Below are 24,856 nucleotides of genomic sequence, written 5' to 3' on the forward strand. Positions count from 1 at the left end.
CCTTGGAGGGGGGGGGGCACTCGATGCAAAAAAAATTACAGTGCAGAGAAGATTTAGTAAAGTTCAAGTAAATTTGTGCGAAAAATTGACCTTTACGCTGCATTTTTCTCAAAGTTTTCAATCATTTTAAGGCAAAATATGGTCAGAGAGTTCCCCAATTTAACACCTTCAGTGTGCACATTTTTTTCATTCAAAATGACCCTTAAGGGTCTTAAGTACGGTAGGTCGTTTAACTTGCTTTTCGCCCCGTGCCCCGTGCCCGGAGTTTATAAGAACTTACACAAATACCGGGAGAAACAACACAACGTTGTTTCAACGTTCATCTAACGTTATAATATGGAGGATCGCTAGATGAGAACGTTGTTGTGACTTTCCGTGTCAGCTATATTTCACAGTACCAAACAGCCAGTCGAAAACGATTGACACAACAAATCCATTGAAAAAAACACAAACAACAAAGTCAAACAAAATGGCAACCTGCTCGTCATCTTCTCGCTTACTGGCCGTTAATCACGTGTTACATAACTATTAAATAAAAACATGAAAATATATTTCCTCAAAAAGCATTCCTTCATTTCCTGTCAGACCATTATTTTTGACTGCAAGAGCAAACTTCATTTGTAATCAACTAATTTGTAATTAGCTGTAACTGTATTTTACTTCCTCTCAAAATCAAATGTCAGATTTCTTGAGTTCTTTATCAGGGAACTAAATAATCCTTCTACCAAAAACTGGAACCCAGTACCCAGTACCTTCTACCCTGGGTACGAGAGGTCAAGTTTTCATGTAAAACTTCAGTCCATCCCCGATAAGAAGAACAATACTGAAAAAGAAAATGCAAGGAGGCCTTATTTCAATATTGTGATAAAAATTCTTATTTAGCATGAATTTAGTTAAAATAATTTACAACACCTGATATATACAAATACAATTAAAATCAAACTATCTTAATTAAATTAAAACCATATTGATATGTACAATAGCTATATAATATATTTACATCTACATAAAAACTTTGGCGCTCTGAAAATTAATATACGTTGCTTTCGTTAATTGCCACGTCCAAGATTCCTAGAAACCCTTTTACTGCTAAACATTTGAGAGTTGAAACTAACTTTTACAATTTGGCCTTAAGATTTGTCAACTGTGTGAGACTTAGGAGAAAATCAGTTTCTTTATAAAAAGTTGAAATCTTCTGATTAAAATCAATAAGGTAGAAAAGTTATAATTTTCCAACAACCTTGCACCATTTTTTTTATCTGTATTCACGTAAAGCGCAAAGATAACCATAAGACGTAAACGTAGACAGACGTAGACGTGGTAGTACCAAAACGGTTCTACATAGATACAGTAGCGTGCAGTCAGTTTCAAAGCCTGAAAAATAGATAGCAAGACAGCAAGAAGATAAATAACTAAAAGGTTTTTTTCAGTCGAAATGAATATTTTTGACCAAAGTTCACAAGGACACAAAAAAATGCCTTAAAAATGGTAACAGCAGTGAGATTTGGCCGAAATATGACCAGAACAGAATTACAGTCAGAACTTCTGTATATCATCCTCAGTGGAAAATCATACTCTTTTTTTTAATTTTTGTCCCCAATGAAAATAATCAGATAAGCTAATCCTCACTACAAAATTTTGTGCTACTTTTTATATTCCCGCTAAATTTTCTGGCTCGAAAACAATGGAATTCAAATCCCCAACCATAAAATAGCACGGGAATATCAACCTCCATCGATATTTGGTCTGCTACTTTGGAAAATCCCACCGGGTCTGTGAGAAGGGGGTCTTCCTTAAGAAAGATTTCCACAAGTGATATTCGACTTACGCTGAAAAAAGTGAAGGGAATACGTAGATTCAAGGAACGTAATAACGCAAGCGTAAACGGCGTCAAAATGACTGAAACGACTTCTCATGTTTGTTGTTTGTTGTATGTTGTTGTTGGAATCTAGAAAGAATATTGAAAGAATAAAAATTGCGATGAAGTTGGTTGGACTCAATATTAATGGTTGTGTTTTGAATGAAAAACTTGAATAACATCACAACAAAACATTTCAAAAATGTGTCCTTTAAAAGAAAAGAACGATTTAAAATATGACGCCATGATTCGAAAAACGTGATTTTATAAAAATGATAAATTAAATAAAGTGAAATCCGGTCCATTTAAAAGCAAATTACACGTTTTTTTCTTTATTAGAACCCAGTTTATAAGAACATTTAGGCTGAAATTCGTCGAAAAATTAAGAACATCGTAAGAACATGCCCAGCCTCAGCTTGGAAAAAAATGACAAGAAACTACAATTTTTTCCTCTTTTCAAGCAGTTTTAACTAAACTTAGTGATGGATTTTCTAAAATCGAGAGTCAAATATTGTGCAAATTTTACCAACTTTAAGTGCTCTTTATTTTGCATGATGTTGTCGATTTAAAGTAGTCCGAAAAATTAAGAACGCGTTTAAGAACATTTTAGGCTGAAAATTGCTAAAAAAATAAGCACATCCAGGCCCAGCCAAATTTTAGGTGTAATCTTAGGTATAATAAAAAAAAAACGTGTAAGTCAAATAGACATTTCCTCTCTAAAAGGGTCACAATTTTAAAAAACTTGGACAAAATGGAGTAAAAATCGACAAAAACTTTGGGAAAAGTCTCTCTAAGGGTCCAAAAACACCAATTTTTTCTCTCTCAAATGGTCTTTGTTGTTAGATACACGTTTTTTTTATAAGAATGGTGTAAATTCATTTCATCATAGATATTCTTAACTTTTTTGGGAAAATCATCAAAATATTCTTACAGCATATTCTTAGGTTAGGATCCTAATTCATACTAGATTTAACATTTAGTACATACTTCTCAAGCATAAAATGGCATTTTTGTAAAAGGAGTGAGCCTTACTTGGGGATAATTGACAGTTTATAATTGAAAATACTCTAAAAATGGCATTCTTAGCTTTATTAGCATAATTCCATGATGGTGATATTCTTAGCATATTCTTAGTTTTATGGCGATTTTCATCATGGACATTCTTATAAAGTGTATTCTTATAAAAAAAAGAGTGTATTGCGAAAAAGCCTCTAGAGAGTGAGACAGGGGTTTGTAGAATACGTACAAAAAATCAATAAAAATTGACGTTTTTAAACTTTCTTTCCATAGAACATACAGAAGCCATTTTATATGTATCAAAAAAGGAAAAATTAAATTTGTGGCGCTATATTCTTCTTTTTTTCAAATTCGAACCATTTTGCTTTTATAAAAAAAACAAATAAACATTTTCAAGTCAAGTAAATTTCACATTTAAAATGGGTACTAAATGTCTGTTTTACATCCGGGGGGGCAGTGGGTTTACCAACTGACGGTATGTGCGGTGAAAAAAATGACTTTTAGAATTGCACCCTTACAGTGCAGAAAAAAATCGGTGAAATTCATACCCTTACAGTGCATTTTTTCAAATTTTAAACTCTTTTAGAGCAAAAAAAATCAACATTTTTGAGCAAAAATTTGCAATTTTTCCCAGATTTGCTAAAATTTCCACCCTTACAGTGCATTTATCAAAAGTCCACCCTTACAGTGCATTTCTGATATTTTGAAAAACATACCCTTAACCGCCAAGCACATATCCGTCGGTCAATTTGCCTGACTGCCCCCCCCCCGGGTTTACATCCAAACAGAAATCTACTTTGAAGCTTTTTAAAATGAACTCATTCAACCAAAAAAAACTATAACCTTTTATCAAGAAACAACTCATTTGGTTTCTGAAAAAAAAAACAATGGACTTACTTGGAAAAGTTTGATGGAAGGCGTCGACGAAACGAACAAAAAACCATCGAATAAGAAATCTAAAAAAATGATGTAATTCAAACTTTTCACGGAGTAAAAAAGAAAATCAACAAAAAATGAAACTCAATATCTCGAGAACTAAAAATACTTTGAAGCTGAAATTTTGCAAACAGAACGAGAAAAATATTTCCGAATTGATGGCGAAAAAATTTTGAATTTTGAATGAAAACTTTTTGCTCAGCAAGAAATCATTTTTATTCGCAACGGTAAAAAACTGAAGCTCCACATCTTAATAAGTAAAAATGTATACAAGCAGCGAAAATAAAATACAGAAATCAATTCAATGTTTAAAAAATATTTCCTATGCTAAAAAAACATGAAAAAGTGGATATTTTTCTTACCAAGACGAACGAAACGATCGAAAGATTTCTTTGGTAACACCATCACAATCACGTTGTTCATCAGGGCGTTGACCAAAATTGTTTTCCAATTCATGATTCGCTCCTTTGGCCAACAACCATCTGGTGACGTCATGTTTGTTGTAACTTGCTGCACAATGCAATGGTGTTCCGTTCCATATGTGCCTTCCATTGATCAACATTTTGATTGTTTGTTGATCAAACTTTTCCAAATAACGAACTGTTCCACCTTCACCAACAAAATGAAGAACGTTCAGACCACCATTGCTCACGAGTGAAAAATCTTGAGGATAATTCATCAAGTGAACGAAAACGTCGAAACGATCTTCACGATCAACAGCCCACATGAGAAGTGTACGACCAAGAACACCACGCAACGAGTTGACGATGTTCGGATTTTGTTGGAAAATTTCTTCGAATTTCGCGAAATTCTTTTCGCGCAAAATTTTCCAAACATCTGAAGAAAAAATGAAGAAATTCAAACTTTTCACGCAGAAATAAAGAAATTCAACAAAAAATGAATCTCGATATCTCAGGAACTAAAAATGCTTTGAAGCTGAAACTTTGCAAACAGAACGAGAAAAATATTTCCGAATTGATGGCGAAAAAATTTTGAATTTAGAATGAAAACTTTTTGCTCAGCAAGAAATCATTTTTATTTGTGACGGTAAAAATATTGAAGTTAGAAAAAAATGAAGATCTGGATCTCAAGAAGTAAAAAAGATTCAAAGTTGAAAAATTGCAAACGGGATTGGAAATTTATTTCCAAATTGATGGACCAATTTCTTTTTGGTTTTGATGAAAATTTTTTTTCCAGAGAGAAATTAATCTTTTCATTGCGAAAAACGAAACTCGATCGCATTCTGTGAAAAATTAAATTTCATGAAAAATTTCTCAGAATGTGAAAAAGTCAAAAAAGTTTTCGAAATAGAATTTTTTGTCAAAGTGAAATTCTGAGTGAACTTAATTTACAAACAGCGAAAATAAAATAGGAAAGTACACACTATAACAACTATAGAAAGTACAAATTTTGAGATGCAATCCAAAAAGACTAAAATTGCCTTACTTTCAAAACGAATCACGAAATTGTGACAAAGATAGAAGCGCTGATGTATTTCTCAAATCGTCGTCTAAAGCTCGACTAGTTTTATATTTAAGAAATCTTTATAGCTTGAATAAATTTTCAATTTAATTTTTCACTACCCTTTCACTAAATTTATACAACACTAAAGGTTCAGAAAATTAAATAGGTTAAAGGATCTAGAAAGTTTTCCGGTCAAATTCATTCATTCATTCATCCATTCATTCACTTTTCCACAAAAACCAGTCACCTCTTCACCATCACTTATAAGCAAATGAAACAAACGCACGAAACTTTCTTTTTATAGCAGGAGAAGAAAAAAATAAATCGTTCCCTTGAGGATGAAATTGACATTTCTTTTATTATGATTTCATTGATTGTCTCTTTTTCCTGGCATGTCGTAAAAAGGGTTTTTTAAGGTGGTTCCCTACCAAAAATGCTGATTTCAAAGTTGACGTTTAACGACTACCCATAGGTTGACCCAATGAAGTATAAGCCCGAAGGGCTAGAAGTCAATCTCCTTGGTAGGATTTAAAGCCAACAAATCCTACCAAAGTTGCGCGGCCTTGAGCGGCTCGCCTGGCTTTTACACAAATGACAGATTGAAATTAAAATTTACCGCTAAATTTCGAAAAAAATATCAATAGTAAACAATGGAATTGCTAGATTCAATCTGTCGTCAAAAACGCGGCGCATTTTTTAAGGCTTCACTTTTTCTTGCCTGAGAAAGGTTAGAGATTGAACTCTAGCCCTTCGGGCTTTAAACTCAATGGGTTGACCTTTAATTTTGGGTAATTTTTTTGGTCATTAGGGGATTTCCCTGTTCACTACAAGCAGTTATTTGCCGCATCGAAATTAAGGGAAATTTGACTAAGCTCGCCGTTTGTGATCAAAGTGACTTTAAATGACTTTTCATGACTGCTGATATGTTGACCTTTTGGAACAAGGCAAAAAAATTGAAATATTGAGCATATTTTGTCCTTTTTTCAGCCAAAATGCAAACAAAAGACTTTAAACGTGATTTTCTCCATTTTTTTTAGAAACTCTACAGTAGATAGACCCTGGAGCATTCAAGCTATTGAATTGAAATTTTCAGGAATTGTTCATTACATATGCAAGCATGTGCTGAGTCTTTTTGAAGAGTATTTGACTGTAGGAAAATTTGCTATGATGTTTTCAAGGTAGCCCGACCCCCTCGAATTTTGAAAAATTAGGTTTTTTGGCCATAGCTCAAGCTCACTTTTGATTTCAAAGTTAAAAAGCTCAGAACATAGACCAGGACATATGTAAACAGCATGGAAAATTTTATGGTTATAGCTTTTGTAGTTTTTGAGATTTTTTTGTGTAAGGATGAGTTTTTCGGCCCATTTTTGATGAAAAAGGCCAATAAATTTTCAAAAAATTGATGAAAGTAACCAAACTTGAACTTTTTTTTTCTTTTTTATTATATTGTGGTAGGGGATTACCAAAAAAACCATCCATCACTTACTTTAATTTATTCTATAGGAGCCACCTTAAAATACAGATACTTAGTTATTTTACACAGTTATGCAATTTCGAGCTACGCAAATATGTGATAATAAAATTCTGCACTCAAGGTGTGGCCTTTTTTTTTGAAATTTATTGAAATTTAATTTTGAACTTTGCACAAAAGGGAAATTCACCGGGGTGTTTTGAAACCACAATCGATTTGTAAGTGCTCTAAAGTAGGTTCGAAGGGTAGAGTTTTAACTCTGAATTTAAAGCTAGACTTAAGACTTCTGAGGATACAAAAGTTCAAAAATGGTCTAGTAGGGCTTGAAATATAGCTTAGAAACCAATAAATCCCTCCCAGATCGAAATAATCGATGAAATCAAGTTGAAGGCCTAAAAATTGACATTCTCGCTCGAACTTCAATTTTCGAAAAATGGTAATTAGCCAAAGTGCCAATATATTATGGCACTGATTGTAGATTTCAAATGGCAAAGTTGAATAGTTAAAATATATTTATTTAAATTAGTTTTTCATAGCTTTACATTTTTCTACCCAAAGTAAACAAAGATCACTTTCTGACATTGAAATTTTCAGGAATGTCCTGAATTGGACTCGGGGGGGGGGGAGGGAGATACTTAGGCAAGGGTTCCTTTTTCACACCCTCGAAATCTTCTCAAAGGGGTACAAAAACACACCCCTGTCTCACAGCCCCAGTGAAACTTTTTCTTACATCGGGGATAAAAATTTTGATTGAATGGGGATAAAAGTTCTATTGTCCCAAGTTTAAAAAATCCAGTGGGATGGTTTTGGAGTGCAATTTCTAAACAATGAACTTCGAATGACGATGAAATCAAAATTTCTCAGTGGGTCTGAAATTCTAGAGTATTTTTCCCCCGGGTACAAAATATTTGCCAAATTTTTTAGTGAAGCTGTGACACATGGATGCAGAAACCATTAAAAAACCTCTGCAAGGGTAAAAAATTTACGAAAATCGAAATTTTCTCTCTCTCTATCAAAGGGTCGTGATTTTGACAAAAATCGTGTGAAAAACGAGAAAAGTCTCTCTAAGGGTCCCAAAAACGTCAAATATTTCTCTCCCATTCCAGACCCTATTACCACTTTTTTACTCGAACTTTCCCGAACTTACTCGAACATTTAAAATTTGAGTAAGCAAACTACTCCAGCTATCCAAATTGTCCTCAAAATTTTTCAAAAACATAAGTTCAAGTAAGTTCGAGTAACTAGCCAATTCTAATTCAACCCTGACGTACCATCTCATAAAATAGAAAAATTTAATTAGTTTTTGCGCCTGAATAGAAGGAAATTTGGTCAAAATCTTCCCGATAAGGCTTCTAAAACCCACAGAATCGTCCTATTGTTTCTCGGTTTTAGTCCATTTAGTTGGTTAAGTCCCGAAAAGGGTCGGATGGTCGAAAGTCAGGCCTCCAGGTTTAATACCTATTCAATTCTGTGATTCACAGGGTGGATTCTAGGAAGCCTTTAAATCAGTTTTCTTCGATCAAACTTCTCGGACTTATCCTTAATCGAACTTCTCGAGCTAATCGAACTTCTCGAACTACTCACAAATTTTTGAAAATTTCCAAAAGTTCAAGTAAAGGAATTACTCCAACTTTACTTGCTTGAGTAAGCTTGATTAGCTTGATTCTCAAACTGTTCCAGTACTGGGGTCTGGCTCATTTTGGGAAAAGTCTCATTAAAAGTCCCATAAACGCCAATTTTATCTCTCTCTAAGGGTCGATAGAATAAATTATAAAGTTCGAATCAATCTTTTGATTGTTAAAAAGATAAAGTAGTAAATGACGAACTAGCAGATACTTTTAACGAACAACCCAAGATCGTATATAGAAGAAACAAAAACCTTCGTGACCTAATAGGTCGAACAACAATAAAAAACAATAAAGTATTTAAAAAATCCCATACACTGAGAGAAGGCAAATGTTGCCAATGTCTCACAAATTCATAAAACCTTTGCTGTCGTCAAGTAACCACAACCTCCACGTTCGTGTCACAACAAACAAAACGCCAGTTCAAAATATTCCACAATGTCAACTGTAAAAGCAAATACGTCATCTACCTACTAGAATGTCAAATCTGCAAGATCCAATACGTCGGTAAAACTGAAACACCCTTCAACGTCCGTTTAAACAACCACAGAAGCAATGCACTGCATCCGAAAGAAGACACCATCCCAGCGTGCAAACACTTCAACAAGGAAGGACATAATTTCAATAGAGATGCTAAATTTACGATCATTGAACAGCTAAGAAATATCGAAGGAAATGAAAGCCAGCTGAAAAACACCATTCTATCACGAGAGAACTTTTGGATCAACAAACTAAAAACCTTAAAACCCAAGGGTTTGAACCAAGAACTCAATTTGATAGCGCCTTAAGTCTGTGTTTACACGTCCATTTTTTCCAGATCACTTACAGACGGCTCATAAATATACGTCACAAAAAAGCGTTTATTTGACGTCAAAAATTTTTTTTTTTTGTTAAAAAAAAACTGAATTTTTTTAGCTAGAAATATACCTTGAAAACGGCCCTGGCCGAAACATGTTGGAAATTTCTACAATGCCGTGCATAATATATTGATAATTTTGGAATCATTACTACTGAGAAACAAGCTCCCCCCTCCCCCCCTACTACAATGCTGATGGGTTAGTCAGCCACTGCAATTTTTCGGCTGGAATACGCACCCAGCATTGTAGTAGGGGGAAGGGGGGGAAACCTGGTTGAATGAACTTGATTTTTAGAAAATTATCATATATTATGCACAGTATTGTAGCATCTAATGGTATTTTTGTCTCGATCCTCCGTCCGATATAAAGATAAAGTAGTAGTGGAGTATTGGAGTATCAAAATGAAAAATTCAGAAAAGATAGGGAAAAAAATGTCCGGGTTTTATTTAGTCGGGGTTATTTTTCGTCGGGGAAAAATTTCGTCACCTAGAGGCATTTTCGTCACTTTCCCCTGACCAAAATTTCAAATTCGTCACTTTTCCCCGACCAAATTTACTATTTAGTCACTTTCACTCGACTAAATTGTCCAAATGAAATGGTTTCCTTCACTAGCTCGAAAAAAGATCTTGTAATTTGACGTTTAAAGCACTAATTTCGGTTAATAAAGATTTTAATTTTGGTTTGGGTAAAAGTTTTGGTCGGGGATGAAAAAATCGGGTAAAAGTTTTGGTCGGGTGATAAAATATTGGGGAAAAAATTCGTCGGGGGAAAATTTTGTCACCCCCTCAAAATTTTCGTCACTTTTCCCCGACATTTTTTTCCCCGATAAGGTATAGGGCGCAATTTTCTGATAAACTGGATGTCGATGATAAGTGGCCTCTTGTTATATATAGCAGACTCAATGTCTGTCTTGATTGAGCACGCAAAAAATACAGCAAATACATACCATTAGATTCAGTATTTTTTGGAGAAAACAGAAAAGGCGTCTCCTAAAATATGACAGCTTTCAAGTTTCACTTTGATTTCTCGTCAGTTGAAAAATACGAACGATATTTTGGCCAATTATTCCAGTGGGAAGGGTTCCCAGTGGATCTTCGAGAAGGTTTTTTTTTTAAATTTGAGCAAACTTTTGGAAAGACTGACGATTTTTTGCTTTAAGATATAATAAAAACTTCAAGAAAATACACTGTAAAGATTGCTTTTCTGAGCACTATAAGGTCCAATTCGGGCTGTCTTATAAGCAAATGGCCTCGCCAAGGTATAAAGGCAAAAAAACTTTCAGGGACGCTCCGTGTGAGCAGCTTGGGTTTTACCTAAATCCTTCCTTTAATACCTAGTAGGGCTCCTTTTTTGAGTCCTGCGTAGGGTCTAATTTTCGAACATCAGTGTTACATCCCTCCCCCGAAGTCTTGGCATTAATATTAGTTTATTAAAATAATTTTTCATCTATTTAGTTTTAAAAATGTGATTACAAATAAACAATAGATACCAATATACGAATGAAGAAGAATATTGATAGACTTGATATTACTGGCAATAAAAAAACTCTTTTTTATGTTTTCGCAATCAAAGATTATATACCGAGCCTAACCTGTGATAGGGGATAGGAAGGATTAAAGGTATCAGTATCTCAAGAGGGGAATTTGAACTTACCAATAAAACTGAGCGTGGTTCCATCATTCAAGGCTCCACTGTCCATGGTTTTGCCGTCCCATTTGTTGCTGTTTCGAAAACAAGTATTTACATAAGTTTTAATTGAAATATTTACAGATAAATCAACTCATAAAAATTCACATTGAATCGATGAGATTTGCAAATTTTAGATACTTACTTAATAGACCTTATCGGAGTTTTTTATTTTTCTAAAAAAGCGATGCATTGTGGGATTGTTTCGAGTGTATTACAATAGAAATCTCTTAGGAATTCCTCGAGGGAATTCTATTGTAATACACTCGAAACAATCCCACAATGCATCGCTTTTTTAGAAAAATAAAAAACTCCGATAAGGTCTATTAGACTTAAATGTTTTTTATAAGATCACTATAGACTGATTCAGCAAAATCCAGTTAGGCACTATCTTCAAACAAATTTCAAGCAAGCTGCCTGTTCCCAACTGATATAATTTTCACACACGAAGTAAAAACAAACACAAAAACATGTGCAGGTCCAAATGGGAGTACTAAAAGCATTATGGAGCTAAGCAAGGTGTTATTACATCATCCTGTACATATTCTGTCTACCATTTCTTAGAAGAAATGGCTGATCGTGGGTAAAAATGACGTCCCACGGAATCGGTCTATATATTATTGAATATAATAAAATTATTGTATAAAAAGTTATAAGGAGGCCTCTCCCAGTCTCCTTTCAGATCACGAAATCGCGCGCACAAAAAAAAAAAAAAAAATCACGTTATCACGAGTTAAATTTTTTTTCTATCACGATCGCGTTGGTTCCTCCGATCACACAATCACACACTTTAAAATCTTTTATCATGGAATCACGAACTTGAAAAACGCCAATCATGTCATCATAAAAACCGCTGGGGGCCTCTTTAAACGATCTTCAATCTTCTCAAACTCAGAAATTTATAGTGTACTTACAGTGTCAGTGAGCCGTTAGAAATGAGTTTCCTTAATAAAAGAAATGGAAAATGAATAATGCTAGAATGGTAACATAGTGTTATATGGTAATGATAACATAATATCATATTTGATTATAATATGGGGAAAATTTATATATTATGAGTATTTAAAAGTTGTGATGTTACAGAATTTTAGCAGGTTTTATGACAATTGTTAACAATAAAAGCTTAAAACTTGACCTGTCGGGTATTTTGATTTAAGATTTGATAGGCTTATGCATTTTTATGCAGAAAGTTTCATGTGTTTGAAAAAGTTTTATATGGATTTCTTAGCAAAATGATGCCAAAGTGGTGTAAACCCTGGTAAAAAAGGAGTTAAAGTTGGTATTAACACAACATTACCTAAAAGCTTTTACTAACCTGATGCTCTCCTGTAGTTGTTCATTATCCTGCGTAAGTTTTTTAATATCATCAAACCGCTTGCGATCTTCATCAGTAAGTGCTAAAGTTTCAAGATGCTCGATTTCACCGCCATTTCCTTGCAGTTCAACAGATGTCGTAGCTTCGTTAACTTTCGTTACTTTTACTATCGTCTTGTAGATTAGTTTTTGATTTTCAAATTTTTGAAATGCCTTTTGTATTGTTGTTTGTGGAGATTGTTTGTTCATTTTAGGAAGTACCAGTATATCCAAGTCAGTAATGGTGCGAGTTATCATCTCCACTAAAAGGTTTGGCCCAATAATATCTTCTTCATCAACTATAATTATTGAATGCGAAACTTCTAAACCACGAAGAGTTCGATAGTCTGAGATTAAAACATTATCGGTATTTTCCAAGTTTTTGACAAGATCAATTTTTAACTTTTGAAGAGGAACGTCGATGTCTAAATATGGTGCGAATACAACTGGTTTTCTGGTCTTGCTCTTCAGTAAGGCAGCTTCAGTCATTTTGACCTCTTGAATGTTGTTGCATATTAAAGCAACGCCTTCTTCGTTACGTGACTCTAAACATTGACGTATGATTATGGAAAGCGTAGTAATTGCATCAACTGAATTAAAAGTGAAATTTTCATCAAGGTAAAAGAGTCTTGGTAAAATTTCACTCGGAAAATCATGACCACAATCCGCATCAACGAATTTCACTGACGTATTGAGTTTTTTCACTACTTCGTATGACCCATCATCGCCCGTTGTCTTTAAGATTTTCTCTGGATCATGGAGGTAGTTTAAATGCGAAGATTTCGGTTCTTCAAAACCAACTAAAATAAAATGATGATGATTTTTAAAACGATATGGCAACAAGAACAAGAAAAATAACAAGAGATTTAAATCTTATTTAATTAAAGAAGTGTCAACTTGCTCCTATAAAAAAGCATACCTTTACTATCTTCCTCAAACGCTAAGCCAGAACGTTCCTCTTCAACAGAGTCTTTGGTTGAGGTTAGATTTGTTGATAGTCCTGAAACTGCAAAGTAATAATAAATCAGTAGCTCATAAAACAGTATTGCTTTTGTGAGGCTACTAAGTTACAGTTTGAAGATTGATTTGCAAATGTCTTTATATGAGCACCTTTTAATAATAAGCCTATAATGTTCTCACCTAGACCATCTTCTCCAACTGATTCTATGTAGGCTACCTTTTCTTCATTTGTAGAGTTTTCTAAAATTGTATGGAGAAAAACATGTTTAATGATGTTAAGCAAATTACATACAAACCACACACAAGTAGAATAGAAAAAGACTAATTTGCTCCACAACTCCACTTATAGCTTCTTGTTCTTTCAAGACCGGGTGATAATGGGTTTCGAGATTCCACAATACGCATCCTACGTTTACTTACACTATCCGCTTGCCGAGGCACACCTCCCGGTTTTTAACATCATCAATAAAACATGTAAGCATTTAATACGATAATTTGCAAAGAAATCAATTTTTATGTTATCACCTTTGTCATTGTCTTCTTCTTTCTTTTTCTTCATCTCCAATGGAATTGAATACGACATGCTTTCAATCTCTTTTTCAAGGATCTCCTTCAAATCATGAAGAGTTCTTGACATCCTCATAGTCTTCGTTAACTTTAGCAATGTCATGCCGGTGCTTTCAATGTCTATATCGAGTGATTTCTCCGTTTTACCTTCTTGAACTATATCTCTTTTCTTTTCAACGCTCTGTAAGCTAAAAACCACTGTATTGTCCTTAAAGTCTACATTTAGATATTTGAAAAACTCTTTGGAGTATCCAGAAGTGAACATTTCACAAGGTACCTCGTCAACGAAAATATGGACCTTTTTCTCAGGGTGTTTATTCTTAATATGTAACAGTACATCTCCAATATTTCTTTTCGGGGTCGATGAAAGGTTAAAAACGTCAGACACAGGAAACTCAGCATCAGCAAGGGCATCGGTAAGCGATATCGCCTTCAAGTTGAGGCAATGGTCATCGGGAACCTTTTCTTCCCTGGATATTAATTTGAAGCTCTCTCTTATTTTTCCGTCCAGCGCACTGAACGGATCATAAGAGAGAAATAAAATCAAGTTTTTAGGGTCTTTCTCTTTCAATATGGATCGGATCATTTCGATTAAAAGTACTGTTTTTCCACTTCCAAAACAAGCTTTAATTAACTTATGCTTTGCAGGGTTTGTTATACACTCAATTTGTTCTCCGTTTAAAAGAATAGTCTTAACTTGGTCTGTATCATTCTCACAAACGCGTGGAAGAAATTGAGTTGTTTGCGCCATCACAGTCATTAAGGTGCCACACAACGTGTGAAATAAATCAATATTTGATCGAAAGTCTTTCGAACGGATTGTATTGAAATCAGATCTTATGGTTTTGAAAAGATTATTGATCCATTGTTCAAAGTCATTTTCCTGGAACTCTTGTTTGGTGATAAACAATGTTTCACTTTTTTCTGGAATGTTCAAGGGCATCAAATGTTCTAGATCTTTCATATCTTTATCAGGGAAAACAAGTGTTCCTGTAATACTCAGATATTCTGTGCAAAACAATTCAAAACTTGCGAAATAGATTGTTTTTAAAATGTTATTGAGAGCTTTAAGATTTTCTGTCAGTTTTGATATATCATCAATTACAACGAAAACGCAAACACAGCTTTTTTTAGCATGCACCATCACAACGCAATTTTTGTAAAAACTTTCGGGTAAGTTATGAAGAATACTTTCAAATCTTATTTTATCAAGTCCTAAAAGTTTAAGATGCATTTTTGGATTGTACTCCGATAGTATCGAGTATTGATCCCCATGTTTGGTAAGAGAAGTGTTCAGTTTGTCAACGAAAATTGATGTGATCGTTGGTTTCAAATAATAAGTTGGTGGAAATGTTCTTACTGATTTATGGTCCATATAATATTTCTTTGCCCTTTCATAAAAATCTCCTACATACTTTGCGATTGAAGGCCCTGTTGTAATTGGTTGACATTCATGAGTAGTTTCTACACCATTTGATATCTTATACTGATGAATGTTATTCACTGTGCCATCGTTGTGGGCAAAGACCAGTGTTTTGTGTTCTTTTCCTTTGCGTCTAACGTGAGAGCACATATCATCTGAAAAACAAAGCAAAAATTTGAAGATGGTTGGAAACAAGCAATTCTAAATTCCTGGATTAGTAAGCATAAAAAACTCTAGGGTATTCTTCTCCGGTTTGTAGTGCTTAATTATTTGATTTTTCTAATCCCCTACTTCGTCTTGGACAAAAACAAGTTTAACATTGCCGTGATTAACCTGTTTGAAGCTTGAAAATTAAATTTCAATCAACCTTCTTATTAAGAGTCCGGCTCATTAAGGTATGTGTTCACCTTCCTTGACACATTCTCTTTAATTGATCATATCTTTAGAACAACAAATTTTTATACATCAAAAGTATATATTTTCTGAAAGCCAATAATATTCTCTTTCTAATGGTAAAAGGTTCAGCTGAATTTAAAAAACTGGGCAGGATATAATTAAAATCTTAACATTTTTAACCTTACCTACTTCAAAGAAGTTAAAGTCACCCATAGCTTTTGAAATTTGAAAAAATAATTTCGATACTATGTTCCCAATAGATTGAACCAAAAGAATTTCTTAGGATTTTTTTTTGGATCGACTTTAACTCGAGAAAACTTAAAAATTGTTAAAATTTGGAAAAAAATCATTCATTTCTCGAGTTTTTTCCACTTAACCTGAAATTGTGAAGCTTTAACTCGATTAGAAAAAAAATCCTAAGACATTTTTTTAGTTCAATTCTTTGCCGAAAATATTAAAAACAAATTAAGTTCATAGCTAAATGCTATGGGTGACTTTAACCTCGTTAAAACTAGTATGGTGTGGTAAAATTTCGTTTTTTTCTACATCAATTTGAAATTTTTAACGAGATGATTGCTGTTAATTTGAGTAATCAGTGAAATGTGTCAAAAATATTACTATTTAATAGAGGTGAGAATAAACATCAGCTGAATTCTCTCTTTTGTCTTTGTTGTTTCCCGAAAGAGACAATTATTTGAGTAAATAATCCATCATAAGACGAACTTTGTTTTGAAATTTAAATGGTTATAACTCTGGATCTAAAAAAGATTTTAAGATCGCGATTTTACCAAAATGAAATCCAGTAACTTTTCTTCCACTTTGACTGAAAAACTTTTTTTTGACAAATAATCGGAAAAAAGGTGTACACATACCTTAAACGGTTCCCATCATCAAAAATCCAGTATTTTTACTATAAAACAAGTCCCCACTGACACTACAACAATCTCTACTACCCAAACCACCGACAATGGTTGATGATGCACCGATTAATGTATCATATATCGAAATAGCATCAATAGAGTTTTTAAATGTTGTACTGTAAAATGTTCTCATTTATAGTTCATTTCAAATGTTCCAAGTTGCAAGCATACCAAACTCAAATACATCTATACAATCAGACAGATGAACGCAACAAAGGGAATTTCACCTGTTCCAACTATACCGAAAAGTTTCGAAGATTATCAAATCATTATCCATGGAAAGCGACCAAAAACATTAAAAAAATCATATCTGAGCACAAAAAAAGACAATTTAAAAATGCCAAAAAGGCCTGCCAGAAGAAAACACTTAAAAGCAAAAAAATGAGAGCCAAGAATTCACAACGAACACTGGTAATAACATTGAAAAGAATATCGAAGATCAAATCAACTCCCTTGGTGCAAGTAATAAAGCCTCAATACATCAAGAAATCCAGTCCTCTTTAACAAAAGTAACAGATCAGGGGGACTGAAGACAAAACATATGTCAGTGCAACAAAACCCTCTACTGCGATCTTAGCTAGGGCTTCAAAAATATTGTTAAAGAAGCACAATCTGCATATATAAATGAGTGCGTGATCATGATAACCAATAATCGATCATTAACGGAGTTAGTCAAAAGGCAAATCACAACCAAGCTCAGACATTCCAGTGAAAATAATTAAGGAGAATAAATTTTTATGCTTAAACGTCTTTCCGAAAGGATTTAAACTTGCCTTTATAGACTATTATATATCGCACAAAATATTGGTCGCTAAACTTGAAGTATTTTGCTTTTCAAAGATTACTTTAGGTCTTATAGCAGCCTGTTTATAAGATAGAAAGGAAAGACCGAAGATTGGCGACCATTGTAGTACCTGGCTAGATGGTGAAATAGGTGTTCCCGAAAAATCCGTTCAAGGGCGTCTACTTTCTAACATGAGATTTGTGTTTTACTTTATATGAGTCGAGACCTAATACCAGTAAAGCAATCTTCATCATTATGCAGAGCAAAAGCTTTATAACAGAAACTCAGATAAGAGTCTAAATTTACTTTTTGAAAACTTCTGGAAAGTTGAGTCACACTAAAAAACGATTCATAAAATAAAAGGGAAGAATCTTGCATGAATTAAAAGAAAAAGCAAAATCTTATGAATGCCTTCTTTTACAGCTAGGCTGAGACATGAAGCAATTGTGTACCCTTCCTAAATGTAAATATCGGATTAGATAAAGTATAAAGCCTGAAAAAAAATTACCAAATCAATGTGTCAGGAAGGTGTTTAAAAAACAAAAGATAGGAGCTACCAGTAATTTTAGGGACTATGGTGAAAGTTTGCTCATCTTTGAAAGATATCAAAAGTCTTGACACTCAATATCTAAAAGTCGTGCTCCATGCCTGCCTATCTGCCTATCATCAATAAAAATATAAATGAAACGTGCCAAGTACTTTGTTGTGGGTTTTCAAGATAATAATCCCTGTCAAAAGTTGAGAAAAGACGACTTTTTGTGCAAATAATCAACAGTAATTGAAATTTGAATCATTATTTCAAAAATTTGATACCCAATTTTTTCTTGATGCATACGATATATTACCGCAGAGGCACTCGATTTCTCAACGATGGCATGTGCCGCCAAAAAGGGCTTAAAAACCGGACCCTTACAGTGCGGCCCTTGAGTAGTGAAAAGGTACCCTTATAGTGCATTTTACCAAAACAAATTAAAATGGGTGCGAGTCAAATTTATAAAGATACCTTATTACACGAGTATTACTAGTCATTTTATTAACACGAATCGAAAAATTTCGTGTTAATAAAAACCCCAAGGTTATGTTAGAGCTGTACGACTTAAAGACTGAAGACGGGAGAATAATCATTGAATAAGGCTGGAAAAGTGCGGGTATAAAAGACAATCTGGAACAAGTCCGCCAAAGCAAGAAAAATCCTCCCCATAAAAACCCTTTTGTATAACCTATGCATTAATTAATTAGTTGATTTATTTAAAAACATCGATGTCATCAAAATTTCATTAATTGTTTGTTCCCTTGATTTGTTTATCTGTAACTCTTACCCTCTCCTTCTGATTTGAAATTTTTTCTTTGATAAAATCGTGTAAATTAAATACCATGTAAAATCTTAAAAGTGCTCATTCGTATTAATTACCACTCACTCCAAAGTTCAGATCGCTCAAATTTCAAGGCCGTTGAATACTTGACTAGTAATATTCGTGTAATAGGTACATGACATTATCAAAAGTATACCCTTACAAAGCATTTAAAGGGTCTCGAAATGCCGCCACATGCCGTGGGTCTGACCATATGAGTGCCTCCCCCTGGGCATAGACACAACTAAACACGAATGTTCCTTCCTTAAAAAAAGCTCTCAATTTAAGGGCTCTGACCATAGTGAATTTTCATATTTTTCGTTTATAAAATGTGTTTTTCTGACTGATCTCCGCAGCAAAACTATGACATATTATATATTTTCTGTTAGGCCAAATATTCCTGAATCTAAAAAGGTAAAAATCGCGATGAGAAAGATTGATGAAAAAGAAAACGAAGGCTTTTGCGAAGAAGAGTATTTCAACTTTGAAGAGCTTATTTTCAGCGAATAAACAACATTTTGATTATTTTTTGCATCAGAAGGTGTATATTTTGCCGAACGAAAAATAGATTTTCGGAAACTTTTTGTAAAAGCTTCTCCGTCTCAAAATCTTGAAAAAATTGGTTTTTGAACGATTTTTCACTCTTGATAAATCTATTTAGAAAATTTTTCCGAAAATTTTCAGAAAGTTCAATCCTTTGCAGACAATTTATAAGAAATTCGAAACAAAAAAGTTAATCACCCATTAAAACTAAGCCCTTTTTGTAAAAGAGGGTAATTTAACATTTTATCAACGTCTTTTTAAGGTTCATAACGTCATTTTTGTAATTGAATTGCGAATTATCAAGTGATAGTAGAATAAATTCAGAAACAACTTATAAAGACAGTTTTTTGTTAAAAGTGTCAAGGAACTTAAAACAAAAGTTTTATCTTCTAATCTCGTAACCGATATTTTGACTACGGTCAGAGCCCTTAAAATATGAAGTTAAAAAATCAAATTAAACACCAAAATATAAAGAAAATTTTACTCTAGGTATTGACTATTGTTAGCATTAATAAAATGGGGGACATGAAATCAAACTTAGTTATATTCCGATCGGAATAATAATAATTAAAATGCTGCGTAAGAGATGTTTTATTGTAGAAACCCACTCAGTAAAGTTTTGTCTACAACCTAAATCGAATTTAAGATAGAGAAGTTGAAGCTGAATCAGAAGGAAAAAATCCCAGAAGAGATTTGAGGGGTCACCGGGGCTGACCAAAAATAATACAATTACCGGCAAATGGGTTTTTTATCAAAGCTTGCGTGTATTAAATTATTATACCTGCTAGTTCGATCTTTTCATGAATCATCTCTATATTTTCGTCTTTGTTCTTCATGATTGTGAAAGTGAATTCGTATTCCATTGGTGCTTCCATTCTTAACCGAAGTTGTAACCAAATTAAACCATTTGAAACTTTGTGAACACAGCTTTCGATTTCTTGGGGCACCCTTCTTTTACCGATTCTACAGCATTGAATGTTGAAGATTACGTAGACATCGCTTGCATTGACGACAAAAACTACATCTTGAGGTGTCATTTTATCAACTCTGTCAAACAATAAAATGTGTTTTCAAAGTCTGTGAGGAAGATTTCCCTGTTAAATGTGGTCCAGGTTGGGCTTATGTGATAAACATCGCTACAAATTGGATAAATGGTCCTAACTCTGACCTCTTTTGTTAACAGCAAAACTTTTTTTGAAGCAGAGAAGACAATTGCTTGACGCGTTGAAACAGTTTAAAATAAGTGGCAAAAAGGCTTGAGGAATATTTAGTATATGTTATTTACTGAAATAAGTGAAACTTTCATTTTAGAATCTGTATTAATTTGCAGATTGACATATTATGCGAAGCTTAAATATCTCAGATGACAGACACCTTATGGTTATTGGATTTATTTTCACCTAGCAACTATTATAGACACTTGTAAACCCCTTATAAAACTTAGAGAAAAGGAAGAACGTTCATTGTCTTTCAATTGATATTTTAGCTTTTTCCACAATGGACACATGCCATGGCGGCTCGATAGGCTCTAATTTTGACAATTGTTTGATAATCTTAGTCGAAAAGAGTCCTCTTCTTTTTATTTCCAGACGAAAAAAATTACAAATTTGAGTTCTAGAGTGTTCTTAACAACATAAGGATAACCATACCTGAATGTCTTGTTTGGGCTGAGGGTGTGGCTCGGTACTAAATTAAGAAAATAAGTGATCTTTGTTATATTTTGGTTTCTTTCATTATGAAATATTTTTGAGTTTTAGAGGCAACAAAATTCAAATAATTTGTTGCTATAATATTTTTTTAGTCCCGGTGATAATAGCGAAAGCAGATCTTTTTGGGGATGTCATCTGAGTGCATGGTATATAGCTAGTAATCTGAAATAAAGAGACATGGGTGTAGTAACTAGGTCACAGTGTGGATGTAAACCACACTGAAACGACCGCCTTCCATCACGCATCACGCTCGCGAAAGAGCGCGGGCGCACATTATTAACGCCTACATGTCATCTCCAGTACATTTTAGATTATTCATTGAAAACAGATTACAATATAGTCATTTTTCATGTCTCGATTATTCAATTCCGAATAAAAGACATTCAGCGAAAAAAAAGAGAAACACCTGGGTAATCTAGTTAAAAAACCGAAAGTAAATGGTAGACAAAGCAATGAGCCAAGGCAAAACGAGATTAGCGTACCACTATGAAAGAAACCACTCCGGCGGTCGAAAAAACTTATTGATGTGTTCCACTTAGACCAAAATGAATCTAGCGTCATATTCACTTCGACAGATTCGACAGATTCAAATCGAAAGTGGTAGAATAGCCAACCTAGACCGAATGGCACGTGACCCAAACATAGTGTGGACAATAGATATACTCAATAGTGACCTTTTACAGAAAAAATCAAGTTCATATCTATTTTGGTTCTTGAGAAACTGCGCGGAAACCACTTTTGCTTGACTTAGGCGAATCTGTCGAAAAGCCCGATCTTAGTGTTCTGGCCAACTTGGATCGAACGGCACGTGACCCAAACATAGTGTGGACAATAGATATACTCAATAGTGACCTTTTACAGAAAAAATCAAGTTCATATCTATTTTGGTTCTTGAGAAACTGCGCGGAAACCACTTTTGCTTGACTTAGGCCAATCTGTTGAAAATCCCGATTTTAGTATTCTGGCCAACTTGGATCGAACGGCACGTAACTCAAACATAGTGTGGACAATAGATATACTCAATAGTGACCTTTTACAGAAAAAATCAAGTTCATACCTCTTTTGGTTCTTGAGAAACTGCGCGGAAACCACCCTTGCTTGACATAGGCGAATCTGTCGAAAAGCCCGATTTTAGTGCTCTGGCCAACTTGGATCGAACGACACGTGACCCAAACATAGTGTGGACAATAGATATACTCAATATTGACCTTTTACAGAAAAAATCAAGTTCATATCTATTTTGGTTCTTGAGAAACTGCGCGGAAACCACTTTTGCTTGACTTAGGCGAATCTGTCGAAAAGCCCGATCTTAGTGTTCTGGCCAACTTGGATCGAATGGCACGTGACCCAAACAAAGTGTGGACAATAGATATACTCAATAGTGACCTTTTACAGAAAAAATCAAGTTCATATCTATTTTGGTTCTTGAGAAATTGCGCGGAAACCACTTTTGCTTGACTTAGGCGAATCTGTCGAAAAGCCCGATCTTAGTGTTCTGGCCAACTTGGATCGAACGGCACGTGACCCAAACATAGTGTGGACAATAGATATACTCAATAGTGACCTTTTACAGAAAAAATCAAGTTCATACCTCTTTTGGTTCTTGAGAAACTGCGCGGAAACCACCCTTGCTTGACATAGGCGAATCTGTCGAAAACCCCGATTTTAGTGTTCTGGCCAACTTGGATCGAATGGCACGTGACCCAAACATAGTGTGGACAATAGATATACTCAATAGTGACCTTTTACAGAAAAAATCAAGTTCATATCTATTTTGGTTCTTGAGAAACTGCGCGGAAACCACTTTTGCTTGACTTAGGCGAATCTGTCGAAAAGCCCGATCTTAGTGTTCTGGCCAACTTGGATCGAACGGCACGTGACCCAAACATAGTGTGGACAATAGATTTACTCAATAGTGACCTTTTACAGAAAAAATCAACTTCATATCTATTTTGGTTCTTGAGAAACTGCGCGGAAACCACCCTTGCTTGACATAGGCGATTCTGTCGAAAAGCCCGATTTTAGTGTTATGGTTAACTTGGATCGAACTGCACGAAATGTAATGAACGGCTCAAGTGAAGAGTAAAGACCACACGTTTTTTTTAAGAAACACGAGGCTCAGAAGGCCTAAAAATCAAGAAACATCTAAGAAACATGGCAAGGCTGAGAATGAGAAAATAACATTTTTTTATTCGATTTTTTTAAGAACTTTCCAATCAAATCAAATGTTTTTTTTTTCTTTGCAAGAAAAATAGGCTGATTATGTCAAAAAGTTGGAAATGTAGGAAACATTTAAGACTCAAAAGGCCGATTTCTTAAGAAACATTGAGGCTGCTTGGTAAAACTAGTTTCTTAAAAAAAAAACGTGTGAAAGTTTCAATTTAAGTCTAACAAAAGAAGCAGGTTTTTCTTTTACCCAAATACAAAATGACTAGATTCTTATCAAACTCTTTGAAACTCATCTTAGAGGGTTTTCTTAAGCGGGTATTTTTATGATTTTGCCAATTTTCACCAAAAGCGTTAGAATTTTATTGGAGATTAATTGTTTGGATTTTCTTTCAAGTGTTAAACGGTTAAACACGTAACCATGGAATGCCCCAAATAATAAAAATCTAAATTTCGAGGATAGAACTAAACGACAATAAAAATATAATTTAATAATGTAGTTAATTGAGATTTTTCTTTTGAGTTTCGTTAAATTATTTCACAAGTTTTTTGAAATTTCTATATACGGCGCCAAGTTTTGTTCGCTCGCCGTTAAAACGGACAAGTTTCAAATTTGAAAAAGTCTCTTGCTTCAACGACTGAAGATAAGTTTCTGCAACCTTTTTCTTCGTTATTCCATTGAACTCAATGGCCGATATTGTGAGGCTTCGGCACCTCAAATTGTCTGCCAATCGAAATAATTTAGAGGAAGCTTCCCGGAGAACGGGCTGTTTATTTGATCGTTCTTCGGGCTGTTAATTTGATCGTTCTTCGGGCTGTTCTTTTGTTCGTTCTTCGGGCTGTTCATTTGATCGTTCTTCAGGCTGTTCTTTTGTTCGTTCTTCGGGCTGTTTATTTGATCGTTCTTTGGGCTTTTCAGCTTTGGTCAATAATATATCCACTCTTCTGATGGCGTCGACGTCTACGACAATGCTTTTGGTTTCTTTCCTGTTTTTATTCTTCTTCAACTCTACTTTTGGTGTTGATGTTATGATCATAACAGCAATGTAATACCTTGCATCACGACAATCTTGTGGAGATAAATGAATCAAGGAGTTATTTATGATGTTAAGGGAATTGATGCACGCGTGAACTCCACAATCCACGACGCCTTCTTGCTTAGCAATGTCTGTTCTTGCAACAAAAACCCATTCGCTCTTTGTTGTTTCTTTATGTGTCACACTGTACAGGATGTGTTTCATAAAGCGGAAAACGGTTGACATGATCTCGGCATTGACAATGTGAAACGAGTCAAGATAATGAATTTGTTTTCTTTGTAAATAAACAACTATGATGGACCAATGATTTCCAGCACGGTGGTGGATTGGCATGATTAGAAGTCTTTTTGTTACAATTGGCTCATAGTTTTCTAGATTAAGATGGATAGATGATGTTCCAGCTTCAAGAGCATTATAAACGTGGCTGTTAAAAACATAGATGTCGTCTTTGTCGTGGGAGATTGCTAGCAAATACGCGTTTATTACGTCACCTTTCAAGCATCTATCGGGAATAAGACTTCTTTCTCAAGAACCAAAATAGATGTGAACTTGATTTTTTCTGTAAAAGGTCACTATTGAGTATATCTATTGTCCACACTATGTTTGGGTCACGTGCCATTCGATCCAAGTTGGCCAGAACACTAAAATCGGGCTTTTCGACAGATTCGCCTATGTCAAGCAAGGGTGGTTTCCGCGCAGTTTCTCAAGAACCAAAAGAGGTATGAACTCGAT

At 34.4% G+C, this 24,856-nt stretch overlaps 1 protein-coding gene across 1 annotated transcript in view; it reads right to left on the bottom strand.

Annotated features, from left to right (window-relative positions):
• Positions 1-872: 872 nt before the first annotated feature.
• The window catches only part of LOC136797968 (uncharacterized), a 29,805-nt gene continuing 5,821 nt past the window's right edge, over positions 873-24,856 (bottom strand). Inside the window, exons 2-13 of the mRNA XM_067054550.1 lie at positions 20,862-20,898; positions 19,994-20,259; positions 13,753-15,372; positions 13,408-13,467; positions 13,187-13,273; positions 12,230-13,067; positions 11,829-11,858; positions 10,882-10,949; positions 4,174-4,648; positions 3,773-3,831; positions 1,829-1,948; positions 873-1,374 (exon numbers count right to left, since the gene is read on the bottom strand). Of these exons, the coding sequence (XP_066910651.1) occupies position 3,831; positions 4,174-4,648; positions 10,882-10,949; positions 11,829-11,858; positions 12,230-13,067; positions 13,187-13,273; positions 13,408-13,467; positions 13,753-15,372; positions 19,994-20,259; positions 20,862-20,898 (3,482 nt within the window). The 3' untranslated portion in view covers positions 873-1,374; positions 1,829-1,948; positions 3,773-3,830. The remainder of the gene's footprint in view (positions 1,375-1,828; positions 1,949-3,772; positions 3,832-4,173; positions 4,649-10,881; positions 10,950-11,828; positions 11,859-12,229; positions 13,068-13,186; positions 13,274-13,407; positions 13,468-13,752; positions 15,373-19,993; positions 20,260-20,861; positions 20,899-24,856) is intronic.

This window comes from Clytia hemisphaerica, unplaced genomic scaffold (genome assembly GCF_902728285.1).
Source record: "Clytia hemisphaerica strain Z4C2 unplaced genomic scaffold, Clytia hemisphaerica genome assembly, whole genome shotgun sequence".
Taxonomy (NCBI): domain Eukaryota; kingdom Metazoa; phylum Cnidaria; class Hydrozoa; order Leptothecata; family Clytiidae; genus Clytia; species Clytia hemisphaerica.